The sequence below is a fragment of the Barbus barbus genome (genome assembly GCF_936440315.1).
Source record: "Barbus barbus genome assembly, chromosome: 34".
Classification (NCBI taxonomy): domain Eukaryota; kingdom Metazoa; phylum Chordata; class Actinopteri; order Cypriniformes; family Cyprinidae; genus Barbus; species Barbus barbus.
The window spans coordinates 7,442,673-7,456,839 of NC_136762.1; the positions used below are offsets into that span (position 1 = coordinate 7,442,673).

Genomic DNA, 14,167 nt, shown 5'->3' on the forward strand with positions numbered 1-14,167 from the left:
GACACTTGACCTTACAAAGAGATTATGCAGTGTTTTGAGTACAGAAAGAAACTGAGTACAAATCTAATGTTATTTCATGTTTTACTCATGCAGTTTCCATCAAATAGACATTTTTATCTACTATTGTAACTTAATTCATCTCTATTGGTGTCTTTCTCAAGGCTCATGATGAGAAGTTTGGAGCTGTCAGCTTATATTTATGTCTGGAACAACTTCCGTTTATTGGAGCTTCCTTGGGATTCAGCTTGGACGTGGTGGCTTACATTTCTTGGTGTGGACATGGGATACTACTGGTTCCATCGATTTGCCCACGGTATGTGAATATCCTGCCAAATTCACTGCTATTATATCCATCCATCTGCTTTAAAGGAGTTTGCTGAATGTAAAAATGGAACATCGTAACATTCCCATTTTTACAGGATGTGCTACTTTCTTCTTGTGAATTTTAATGATTATTTTTCAAATTTATTTGATGCTTTAATCTAGTAGCATTTTTACACCTTTCAGTTCCAATTTTTACACCTTTCAGTTCCAACTGAAATAGGAACTATTAAAAACACTTTCCATAAGGTGTAAGACAAAAAAAAAAAAAAAAAAGTTTTTGTGAAAAACAGATATAAGCCCACATTTGTGTCCAGAACTCAAAAATGAACTTTTTAAATTTTTCATTTTCATTTCATGTTTAAATGATCTGGAACCATTATTTGATTCTGAAGTCATATGTGCAAATGTTAGTTTTAAGTTATTGTCATAACAGCTGGTTTAGTCCCGTGATAATGTTGTTTTGACCCTCAAGGATTGTATGTCCTGCTACTTTTGCGAGTTCATTACTTGGAAATGCAAGTAACTGATGACTGTTTTTGATGTACCTCAGACTCTATAGGATTTTTATTTTCCATATTTCAGTAAACACATTTATATACAGTATAATCTATGGGCTATCCAGATGTGGAAAATGCATCTTAGGTGAAACGCTTCATCTGGCTGCGCATTTGAAATATCAATCTGTCAAGAAGTAGGCGATTGCAAAAGACACTTATGTTTGCGTAGCATGAGAGTTCAGGCAGAGAGCCGTGAGACATGTGTCCAAACAGAGGATAACATTGTCACAGCTGTAATCTTTGAGTGCTGTGGTGTTTTTCTTCTTTCTTCAATAGCAGCCATCACAGAACAGCATTGCCAGTAAACATACTTTGTTACCATAGACTGTAAATCTGCTTCTCAACAGTTTTCTGTCTTGAGACATTGGATCTTGTCCTTGGAAGCAGCTCTGCAGTATGCTGGAGGAGGAAAAAAGCATAATCCTGGTTTTGGTTTACCAAAATACAATTTTACAGGCCGTTTCGTTGTCTCAAATTGCATTGCTGAATAATTTGCCCCATGTCCTCTTCTATTACACAAGTAAAAATCCACACTGTGTCAGAGGCCAGGGCATTGACTTTAGTTTCTTCCGAGTGAAAAGGTAAAAACAAGCTTCTGCCCTTTGCTTCTGAAGTATGCTTACCATATGCTACACCAATTCCATCCATTTCAGATTTAATGTTGATATGATGGCAGGACGTTTTTTAAATTACATCCTTCCAGACTTCACTTGGACCCCTAAATAAAGTGATGAGGTGCTTGTGGCTGTCATGTTATGTTTTCCATTGTCCCAGGTTCCCGCTCCGAGTCGGAAATGTCATTTTTGTCAGAGGTCTCCTGTGCCCAATTTGTTCTTTTTGATGTCAGAGGAAATTATTTGTCTAGTTTTCTGTTCCATCGCTGTCCAGGATGACTTCTTTTGGATATCGTATGGTTATAATTCATAAAAGACCCAGACATAGGCCTAATGGCTTTCTTTTTTTACAGTTGCAGTAGTTTAGCCGCTATACTTTTACAACCAGAGAATATTGCTGAGAAAAGAATCTGAAATGCCAACGAAGTAGCAATGGGAATTGTAAGGAATTTAATGGTTCTGATTCTGTTCTGAATGATTTGTGAGTCTTTAGACCATTTCATTATAAATAACTGACTCAAAAGAGTAATTTGTTAATGAATTGGACTTATCTGGTCTTGCTTTATTATAGTTGTTGCAACCAGCATTCAAAAAGTTCTCTATTCCCAAACTTAAGACAAAGTATATGATGACAGACAACAGTAACGGAAGTTTAGAGATGATTTGGGGGATATTTAAGATAACCTAAAATTTACAATAACCTATATTTTTATTTTTCCTTTATGATAAGGAATTGTTCACCCAAAAATGTAAATGTGCTCTAAATGTACTCACCCTTATCTATCCAAGATGTAGATGAGTTTGTTTCTTCATTGGAGCAGATTTAGAGAAATTTTAAATTGCATCACTTTGCTCACCAACAGATCCTCTGTAGTGAATGGGTGCCGTCAGAAACCATAATCCAGAGTCTATGATCCATTATAATGCTCTAGTGAAAACTTCCATCTCCTGTTGTCCTCTCACATCAGTCTCGTCCAACTTATTTGTTTAGTATTATACTGGACTTGCTTGTAAACAATGATTGATCTGTGCATATTTCACTTGTACAGTAATTCAGACTCTTTCATTGGGGAAAGGAATATTATAGAAGCAACAGTTTGAAGTTAAAAACGTCATATTGATGGATTTTTTTAAATACAAAGCAATTGCTTGTGGGTTATTGTGATGCTTTTATACAATGTTTGGACTCTCATTCTGACGGCACCCATTCACTGCAGAGGATCAAGTGATTTAAAACGAAATTTCTCAAAACTTGCTCAAATAAAACAAACTCAGCAACAGTATATCTTAGATGGCCTGGGGGTGATGAAATGTTTACCTTTTGGGTGAACTATTAATAATATTGAATAATTATTAATATTTTAAGAAAGTATTTTTAGTAGTAAAAAATTTAATTTACCACATTCAAGTGCAATACAAATATATAGAAACATTATTTTTTTTATGTGCTTTGCATGTAAAATATTTAATTGATTATTTGAAGACCAAAAGCCTGCACCAGCTCTTTGACCAAACCACATGTCCACCTTTGTTATTTCAGATTTCACTTCTGACCACTGACTTGAGAGGTTTACAGCTGGTGGTCTTAAGGTTTAGCTAATGATCCTTGAATAGTTTTCATACTCAGTTTTGGTTCAGTTGGTGCGCAGAAGCTTTTATCTAAAGCTCTATTCTTTTGGGACTTGTAAGCTATAAATCTTTATTCTAGAATGAGAAAACAATTTTAGGGGCATAATTGCAGAAATATGGCAACTATAAAACTAGACTGACCCTAATTAGTGCCATTGTAAAATCGTAACGATTTTTGATAGTTTTTATTAATTTCATTTTCACCCACCCAAGTTAAGAACTTAAAAAAAGAGAAAATCCCTTTTTTGATAATATAGGCATGCGGGGATCTGTTAAAATGCCTGTAATATCTGTAAAATAATATCTGTAGCATTTAAAATTTGTATTGTGTTTTTATGTAATTTATCACAGCTGTCTTGAATGACATTTAAAACTAAATTCAAGCTTAAATTTAAGACCAATTTGTAAAGTAGGTATTTTTCCTTGTCTGAAGTAGCCATTTAATATTGTTAGAAATTCATATCCTCATAAATCAAAGGTTACGGTTTGGTTTTGGTGGCTTTTGATGTTGTCCAGGCATCTGCTTCTGCGTGAGCTATTTGCATGCATTCATTCTGCTCTCTTCTGTCATTCTCTGTCGCATTTTTTCCACATGTTGCCTTATTTTCCAGTTGCCTGCAAATCTTTATTGCAACTCTTGGTGGTGTTTGGCCTTTCCATGTCTTCCTCTATAGTGATGCCACACTCCAGAGTAGCAGGGCTTTCCGACCGCATGGTTGGTTTTGGCAACATGGGCCAGACGAGGTTTATGGTTTAGCCCGGACTAGGTTAATGGTCTTCTGGATCCTTTTACACATCAAGATTTTTTTTAATCCGTAGACAGAGAAGTGTATTAAAATATCTGTGGTCCTCAATATGCAATAGGAAATATGGTCAGTTGCACTGTCCACAAGAAGTACTTTTGCATTAAAACAAACAGATATTTGTTGCCTTTTTAATGTATAGCTGACATTTCGGTGTTCTTGAGATAAAATATAGCGTAGTGAGATTGAATGTGGCCGGCTTGCTGACAGCGGTGGAAGCTCAGTTTGCTCTCTCGCACTCGTGGAGGCAGACCAGCAGTGATTCTGGTCCCCATATGCTACTATTTCCAAAGAGCTCGACCAAAACCTCAGCTCAACCCTCCGAAGAAACCCGATGGGCTTTTGACAGGAAGGCCACGGTGGCTGCTGTTGCATTACGGCTTCATCAAGTTAGTCTTTCATTTCTCAGTTTCATGAGTCATGAGCAATGAAAGATGTACAGTGGGCTCCAGAAGTCTGAGACCACATTGAAAATCTGGGATTGAGGATCTGCTGTAATTTAAACCTGGAAAAATTTGGGATTTTGAAAAATACAAAGACATTCTGAGAATTAGAGTCCAAACAGCTGATAAGTAATCCAGTTAACATCTTTTAAGTGAAAACTGCATGTTTGTAAGAAACAAATCCAGGCGTTTTAACTTTCAACTGTCACTTCTGGCCAAAATACAAGTCTATAGTCCATAATAGCAGTTCTTCCAGTGAAAAAGTCCTTTCTCTGTTGTCCTCTCACATCAAAATCCACTGATATATTTCATTAGAACTGTTTCTGCTTATATATTGTGCTTGATCTGTTCGCATTTCTCTCCTCGATTCAGACAAGACAGATTTTTCACCAGAGAGAGCAATATTATGGATAGAGGACTTGTATTTTAGCAGGAATAAGTGGTTTTAAATTAGAGTTTTAATGATGGATTATTTTTATTATAAACATACTGCTTTTGCTTCACAATTCTTTAATTCATGTTTTTATCAGCTGTTTGGACTCTCATTCTTACAACCCATTCACTGCACTGGTGATGTAATGATACATTTCTACATGATGTAGATTAATTTGTTTCTTCTGATGATCTTGGATGGCCTAAGGGTGTGTAAATTTCCAGGAAATTTACATTTTTGGGTAAATTGTTGCTTTAAATTACGCTTCCCCCCCATTTCTTCAGATTAACAGTCATGCCCCCCCCCCCTCTGTTTTGTTCAGTAAATGTTTCATTGCATCCCCTAAAGTTTCAGAAGATTGATTTTCCTACAGTAATGCTCTCAGATTGGAGTGCTTTTGATGGCAGACTCGCTTAAATAACCTTAGCTTTGGTGATTAGTTTGGCCTAAGGTTGCATTCTGTTCCTCATAGTTGTGTAGCATGACGTCTTTAGATTAATTACAAGTCCTGCAGGTCTTTGGATCAGGAGACCCACTTCTAAGCCCAAATTTCGTAAAGCTACATGCATTTCAAGTCCCTAATTCCCTCTCCTTTTCATTCACTAGAGTCACCTAAAGACATTTGAATAATGAGACTTTGGGAAAGATTTGGTCTGTCCAAGGAGGATATTGTCTGGTTTTCTAAAACACGTTTTTATCTAATGTGCAGTCAAGCAGTAGTGTCAAATTGTGTCATTCTTTCTACTGTAGTTTGAGGTTTGGTTGAGGTTAGATGTTATAGATTTAGACAGGGGGTAGGGAGGGTCATAAAGCCGAAGAGAAACTATAAACAATTTATGGAAGGCAGTACGTAATGTTACATTCTTTATCACCTCACCCGTTCAATGTTATACAGTGGGGAAAGGTGTTTATGGCACTTGCGCCACTGTGTTTTTCAAAACTAAACTTTGATCATGTAAGAAATGGCGTTTTGTAGCTGTCATCATTGGATATGGTTGGGGCAAATTGAGTAAATATTACATCTGATGTAACCTTGTAAATTTGCACAGAGGAAGGTTGTACAGTACAGAGATTTGGCTTTATTTGCACATTTTTCATTTGTAACTGGAATCAGAAAGTCATAAAAAGGAAATAAAGGCAGCTTTCCCCAGTAGCAAAATGTTGCAGTAGCACATATGTTTACATATGGAACCTCTCAATATCTGGTTCAGGATACAGTAGTGGCACACGTTTAGCGTTTACGCAGACGGCGGCAGTTGTCAAGACAAACACATCGCGTCAACGCCGCTGCGGGCTGTCCCAAAGGAGGCCGGGACTGGATGTTATTGTTTTGAAAAGGAATCCTCTTGGTGGAAGGCAGCAGGGTTTAACCCCAGGCCACGGGGGCTTCATAAATCTTCTTCTGCCTCTGGAAGTCCCCAGCCGTGCTGGTTGGAGGGCGTACAAAAGAATCGAACCGGTCAGGATGTAGAGCCAGGGCTCAAACGAGCGCCCCCGGGACCCTGCAATAATATCAACAATGTCCAGCAAATCAGCCACTTGTGTTTGTAGGCGAGTGTGTGTATGTGACTTTTGGATGAGGCCAGACCAAGTCAGTCTGAGGGATGTCTCTTGCTGTGTCAATTTTTGTCAGGATACGAGTCTACCATCACCATATGCCATGTGTGAAGTAGGGCTGATTAAAAATATATTTTTATGATTAATCGCAATCTTTGTTTGAAATTGATTTTGATTTCTATTCTTAAAATACCAAGATCGATAATTTACTGTATGCTAGTGTTTCCTGCACTGAATTCCTCCACCTGATGAATTCACAACCACATGGCAAAAGTTGCCATTTTATCTGTGTTTGCAGTCTGAATTGAATGTTGTAAGATGAAAAAGGCAGTTTTTAGCCAATTTATGGTGAGAAAAACACATTTACTTTGCGTTTTCTTGCAGGCTGAAAGTCATGACATACTGCGCAATCAGTGTAGTCTGATTCAATAACAAATGACTTATTTAAACCAGTTCTTTTTAGTGAAACAAAAGCATACAGCGCAGCTAGTGTAGTGTGATTCAACAGCTCTTACGAACTGGCCCTTTAATGAATCATTCAAAAAGAATTAACAGGTTAAATTAGTCTAATGGCTCTTTAATTATTGAATCTGTCTGAGCAGTTACTCAACACAAACAAGTAATCATTACCTTTAGTAATAAAATATGTTAAGAAAATACATGAAAAATTTACAGGTACATCTCAAAAAATTTGAATATCGTGAAAAAGTAATTTTTTTTTCTTGTAACTTATTTCAAAAAGTGAAACTTTCATATATTTTAGATTCATTACATGTAAAGTAAAACATTTCAAAAGTTTTTTTGTTTTAATTTTGATGATTAGAGCTTACAGCTCATGAAAGTCAAAAATCAGTATCTCAAAATTTAGAATATTTACATTTGAGTTTCAATTAATGACCATCCCTTCAGTATAAATTGCGGGTATCTCTTGTTCTTTGAAACCACAACAGGGCTCGCAAAATCGCTAGCCCGACGTCCCGGGGCTATTGTGTTTTCCAGTCTCATAGAAAGGTTTACAGGTTTCATAGAAAGAGAACGATGTGCACCAAATGAGTCGCTGTAGAAACTCAATACTTCAATGGTTGCGGTGCGCTCAACACAAGAGACAACGCAAACGCAATGACATGTGAAATAAAACGTCCTCATGTATTAAAGAAGAGTGGCTTGATTAAGTGCTGGAAATAGTGGAGGATGAGCACAGAACGGTAACAAAACTCTGAAACATGTACAGTCACACACAAGAGTATTGTACAAACTGTACTTCATATCGATGTTTAGACAGCTATAGAAGAATTCATGTGTTCACGTTTTTATATTTAACTTACAGATCTCATCTTAAGTTTTGCTTCAGTTTGTATTCTATTCTATTCTATTCTATTCTATTCTTTTCTATCAGTTTAAATAGTTTGTTTTGATAATATATTATGTTAGGGCTATATTATAAACCTGATAAATAATTGACCTTGTTTTTGAGTCTTTGACTTTGAGTCTCTTGCTCATCAAGGCTGTATTCATTTAAAAAATACAGAAAAAACATTGATATAGTGAAATATTGTTGCAATTTCTAATATTGGTTTACTATTTTAATACCTATACTAATAAATAGCATTTATTCCTGTGATCAAATGTAGTGGCACACGTTCCTGTGATCAAACATTGACAAACATTGACGCCCTCCACAAGAGGGTAAGTCACAGAGGTGTGGCTGTTCACAGAGTGCTGTATCAAAGCATATTAAAAGCAAAGTTGACTGGAAGGAAGAATTTGGGTAGGAAAAGGCGCACAAGCAACAGGGATGACCGCAAGCTTCAGAATACTGTCAAGCCAAGCTGATTCAAACACTTGGGAGAGCTTCACAAGGAGTGGACTGAAGCTGGAGTCAGTGCATCAAGAGTCACCACGCTCAGATGTCTTCAGGAAAAGGGTTACCAAGCCACTTCTGAACCAGAGACAACATCAGAAGCGTCTTACCTGGGCTGTGGAGAAAATAACTGGACTGTTGCTCAGTGGTCCAAAGTCCTCTTTTCAGATGAAAGTACATTTTCAAATCAAGGTCCCAGAGTCTGGAGGAAGAGTAGAGAGGCACAGAAACCATGTTGCTTGAAGTCCAGTGTGATGTTTCCACAGTCAGTGATGATCTGGGCTGCCATGTCATCTGCTGGTGTTGGTCCACTGTGTTTTCTGAAGTCCACAGTCAACGCAGCCGTCTACCAGGACATTTTAGAGCACTTCATGCTTCCTTCTGCTGACAAGCTTTATGGAGATGCTGATTTAATTTTCCAGCAGGACTTGGCACCTGCTCACACTGCCAAAGGTACCAAAAGCTGGTTCAATGACCATGGTGTTACTGTGCTTGATTGGCCAGCAAACTCAGCTGACCTGAACCCCATAGAGAATCTATGGGGTATTGTCGAGGAAGATAAGAGACACCAGACCCAACAATGCAGATGACCTGAAGGCCGCTATCAAAGCTGTCTGGGCTTCCATACCACCTGAGCAGTGCCACAAACTGATCACCTCCATGCCACGCCGAATTGATGCAGTAATTCATGCAAAAGGAGGCCCAACCAAGTATTGAGTGCATAGAAATTAACATACTTTTCAGAAGCCTGACATTTCTTTTTAAAATATCCTTTTTTTTATTGATCTTATGTAATATCAAATCAAATTTTCAGATTTTTGGGGGTTTTCATTATCTGTAAGCCATAATCATCAAAATTTCAAGAAATAAAGGCTTGAAATATTTCACTCTATGTGTAATGAATCTATATAATATATGGGTTTCACTTTCTGAAATGAGTGACAAAAAATATTGACCTTTTAGACGCAGGTAATTCATACACACAACTTTAATCTCTCTCTCAAAATGGCCATATTTGAGAAAAAAAAATATCGAGCTACATCACTGGATATAGCTCTGTCTCTAACATTTCTATCATAAAACAGCTGACTAATATTAAATGATTTGCAGCTTGCATCTTACCTTGCTCTCTTTCAACGTTAAACTGACGCTTTGCGCAGGAATTCGAGGTCTGCTTCTGTGAACAGAAAACCCCTCCAACTTTGATATGATTGGCTATGTCAATTATTTTGACAGCACGATTATGCAGTTTTTGTTGCTCAGTATTAATGTATTGTTTATTAACAATTGACAAATGCAATTGCACTGTTTTTTTCCGAATATCAGCCACGATTATTCATGTGTGGTGTCATTTAAAATATACCATTCTTTTTACAAATGTCTCCAGCAGCAGTTTTGACTGAGCGAAGACATTGTTAAGTGTTGTGGTGACAGACATGGGTTTGTGGTGACAGACATGTTTGTGTTGGCCTCTCTTGTTCGCCGGCAGCTTGTCTGCTCTGCCCAGACGTTCACAGTTCATTGATAACCTGAGTGACATGGCATGCAGTCTCTCGCCACGCTGAGTCTCTGCGAGGCCGGTGGCATCATGTCGAAGTGAGTCTGAGGGTGGCACTAGAAGTGAGGACGGGTATTCACATGTTAGTTGAAAGGGGAAAACTCATTATTTAGTGCATGTGATGAAAACAGCTTGACTGCCAAGTTTTCTTGGTCCCTTATAGTTTTTATAATTAGGTTTTTGAAAGTGCACATGTTTAACACATTAAAAATACATTAACATATTTGCAAGTGGAGAGATTGAATTTATTGCTTCTTTCATAATGTTTCTACAGTACTCTTTAAACTGTGAGCTGTAATGCACAATGGTATATAATCAGTGTATTTTGTTGTTGGTTTAACCCTTAACCCTTTGTGTTAAGGCCTCCCACCCAATTCATATCTACGGTTACAGATGTACTGTGACTTATGGTAACTGCATGTGAGTTTGTACATTTCTTTTCCTGTACTTTGCATTCAAACCAGAATTTATAGACGAGAGCGATTTAAGAACAATAGACCCTGAACTTTAAGGTGAATTTTGTTGTGCTTAAAATATATGTAAATGCATTTTCATGCATTCATTCTGAGAATGTCATGGCATGGTTTGGATATCAATTTAGATAGAAATTAAAGGGGTCATCGGATGCAAAATTTTCTTTACAAGTTATTTTAACATAAATGTGTGTTGGAAGTGTGTGTACACATCCATCCTATAATGATAGTTCTGCACAGACCGCTCCCACGATAGTTGATTGACGAGACCATCTTACCTTAGACCCGCCCTGAGTGAGCTGTCATCAGTCTGCCATTGTGTCGACTCCGGTGCAGGGGAAGACTAGAATGTCTCCGATTGAGGTGAACTGTTGTTGTTGGATGTAATAATGAACATAGTAGTCGTCAGTTACTCCCGACATCTGAGCTGCTGAAGATGCAGAGGATTAACGTTACTTTAGTTTTTGAAGGCAATGCACCGATCTGCCTAAATGCGTGTATGTTCGCGCGAATCATTCGTGATTCATCTACAGAAGTGAGTATAAGGGTTTTTTATGAATCTTTGCAAACCGCCTTTCCTAATATGTGCTAGTTAGCCAGTTTCACGGCTAAAGTAAACAGTACTGCTCGTCCACCCACGGAAAAGAGGGGCGGGGTCAGCAGAGTCATTAGCATATAAAGCAACATGGCCTAAAAACGGGTTGCTGAAAACAGAGCTGATTTTGACAGGGTAAGGCCGTGTTCACACTTGGCGTCTTTTTCGAAGCTGCCGGCGTCTGTTTTACATTATAATCCTATGGAGTAAACCGTGTTTTCAAAAAAGTCCTGAGCGCTTTTTAAAACGCCACTGCCGGCGTCTTTTTCTGCAGCTCAGAGCGTTTTTTCGAGTTGAAAAAATTTCAACTTTTCTGAAAAAAACGCCCTACGTCAAGCGCCTTTTTGACAGCTGACCAATGACAAGCGAGTAGCGAGATCTGTCGTTTCCATAACAACAAGAAGAAAAATGGAGAAGGTGCCGGTAGATAGACTGCACGTACTAGTTTCGGAGCACAAGGAGCTGTATGATATGAGCACAAAACTCTATCATAATATTGTTTCCTTCCCCGTATAATGTCGTGCACCCACAAACGTCGTTGTGAATCGACATTTTCTTTCCCGTTAACTTCAAAAGCCAACGCAAGAGCCAACTTTTTACTCTTTCTTGACATTTCTGCAATACACAGCGCTAGGCTACTGTTACAGCTGTTGCTATGACAACAAAAGACGCTCTCCGCTGCTATTTGTAACAGACGCTGCCAGCTTTGTTTTTCATTAAAAAAATGCTCTTGTCAACTTTTTCTAGTCAAAAAAGACGCCAAGTGTGAACACGGCCTGAAGGTGTTTTTTATACTACCATTGAGAAATTTTTACCAAAGTATGTTATAGACTTTTCATTAAGATCCTAAAGAATCATATCAACTTGTGGAAAATGGGCATCCGATGACCCCTTTAAGTATGTTTTGCCTTGGCCCAGTAAATATCCACCTGGCAAGTAGCAACCACTCAGATCACCTTAAGTTTCCTAGAAACCACCAAGTGCATCCTAGTAACCGCAACAACCTGGCAACCATGACTAAGAAGTATCAGAAATGTGGCAGCGAGTTTGACGTGAGCAAGAATTTTTTTCTCTTTTTTTAAAGGAAAAAATCTCAAAATGTATGGAAATGTCATAAATGATTACAAACAAACAAACAAACAAACAAATAAATAATAAAACATTTTAGTCCATGTATATTAGCTTTGAGGTCGTCTAATATATGCTACTTTTACACTTTTTCATGATATTGATCATTTTGATGACTCATTCTGTGCTACAAAGATTTTTGTTCCATTAAAATGATCTATAATATCATGCAAAAAGGACAAAAACTGCTAAATAGAATTTGCATGTATATGATCTCAAAGCTAATAACCAGGGGCCTGTTTCATAAAACAAGTTTACCAAATAAGCCAGGTTTATTTAAGTTAGTCTGACTTATTGCCAGTTGATTTGGTTCAAAATAAATCAGACTAACTGAAATAAGCCTGGCTTATTTGGTAAACTTGTTTTATGAAACAGGCCCCAGGTATATTAGCTTTGAGGTCATCTCCTATATATGCCAATTTTATTTTAATTTTTTCCTTTTTGTATGATATTATTGATAATTTTGATGACTCATTCTGTGCTACAAAGATTTTTATTCGATCAATAATAATAATAATAATATTGAATGGACAAAAATTTGTGTAGCGCAGAATGAATAATCAAAAGTAATAATAATAATAATAATACATAATTTTTTTATCACTTATATAATTTTATTATTATGATTATTATTACTATTATTATTATTTATCCCACTCTAATGAACTAGCAAATTATGATTGTGACTATGAATTAACTACAGTTGTATGTTATATCTCTTTGAGTGTTGAGACCAAACTTATACTTCTATATCCATTTATAGTACACACTGCTTTTTGTGCAACCATGCTGTTTATCCCTGTATTCTTGAGAAAAGAACACAGTCTCCGTGTCTGAGCAGACCATGGTCTTCAGACATGATGGGAAAGTCTTTTCTGTGGCATAGGTTCTCATCATTAAAGTTCTTCCCCTCTGAATACTGCCTGCCAAACTATGCGGCTTCCAGCCGAGGCCGGCACACGAGGACATGGATCGCAATGAGGCCTAGCTGAACATACTTCCTACCGGTGACACCCCACATCAATCTTACACTGCTCTGCCCTAGGAGGTGAAAGCATGGGCTCACACACTCTCAAGCAATGACTGGAGCTCTGCGGGTGTGTTTTGAGAAAAACCTCTAATTTCATCTCTTGATTTGAAGCAGAAAGCACTAAAGAGTGTCATTTACAACCAAGTAGTATTAGCTTATGCAATACTTCATTTAAAGTTTGGAATTTAAAGCTTAATTGTGTATTTTTAATGTAAGATACTTTTATATCAGTGTGAAATGCAAAGACAACTAAAAATAATCTGTCAGAACAACCAATTGCGTTAATTAGGGGTGGTACTTTCTGTTTGTTCAACCAATAGCAAGGGGAAATGTTTAGAAAAACCTAATTTTCATGTCATTTTGTTTGCAATTCTGTTTGGTGATGCAAGTAAAATTACCCTTTTTTTTTTTCTAACAGTATTATTTTTATTTTATTATTAATTATATAATTGCATTACACTTAAAATGCATAGTGTATGTGTAAAAACAAAGCATCACTTCCCAGGTTCTGTTATCTGGATTAAGTGGACAGGTTGATGTTGTTTTTACAATGGAAAGCTTTGACTGCTCACTTTGCTGGCCTGGTGATTTTAACTTCTCAGCAGAGCCCCACTGGCAGAGAGGAAGGTTTTGTTCTTGCACTCTCACCATGGTGTGTTTTGTCAGCTGGATCGCAGCATTTCATCGGGAACTTCACCAACTCTTAGATTTGATGGACCTCACACTTACACAAGGCCTTCGACTATCTCAGAGAAAAATCCTAAAGAGATTTGACAGTGTTTGCAACCTCATTAGAGGTGCTTGCTTAGGCAATCCCATAGACTTCCACTGAAGGAGGAACTCGAGCCGTATCAAGGGACCAGTTTTTTATTTTTTATTTTTTTTTACTCTTTTCAACATGGTGTATTTTCTTGCGAAAATGTAAAAATGCTAGAATCCACAGAAACTTCAGGTACATTTTTATTTTATTATTTTTATTTTATTTTAATTTATTTTATTTTGTTTTTAGAATAAATGTTAAAAACTATTTCCACAGTTTCATTGTATTTAGGTTCATTTTTCTTTCTCCTCGTGGATATTCAGAAGGATGCAGACAAGTCTTACCGCCCAAAAAAAGATGGTCCAGACATGACAAGAGATTTAATATAGCACCAGATCCAGC

At 37.2% G+C, this 14,167-nt stretch overlaps 1 protein-coding gene across 1 annotated transcript in view; it reads left to right on the forward strand.

The window, feature by feature from the left end:
- LOC306854081 (alkylglycerol monooxygenase-like) overlaps positions 1 to 14,167 on the forward strand; it is a 34,295-nt gene that overhangs the window by 4,982 nt on the left and 15,146 nt on the right. Inside the window, exon 3 of the mRNA XM_079391884.1 lies at positions 162 to 313. Within this exon, the coding sequence (XP_079248010.1) occupies positions 162 to 313 (152 nt within the window). The remainder of the gene's footprint in view (positions 1 to 161; positions 314 to 14,167) is intronic.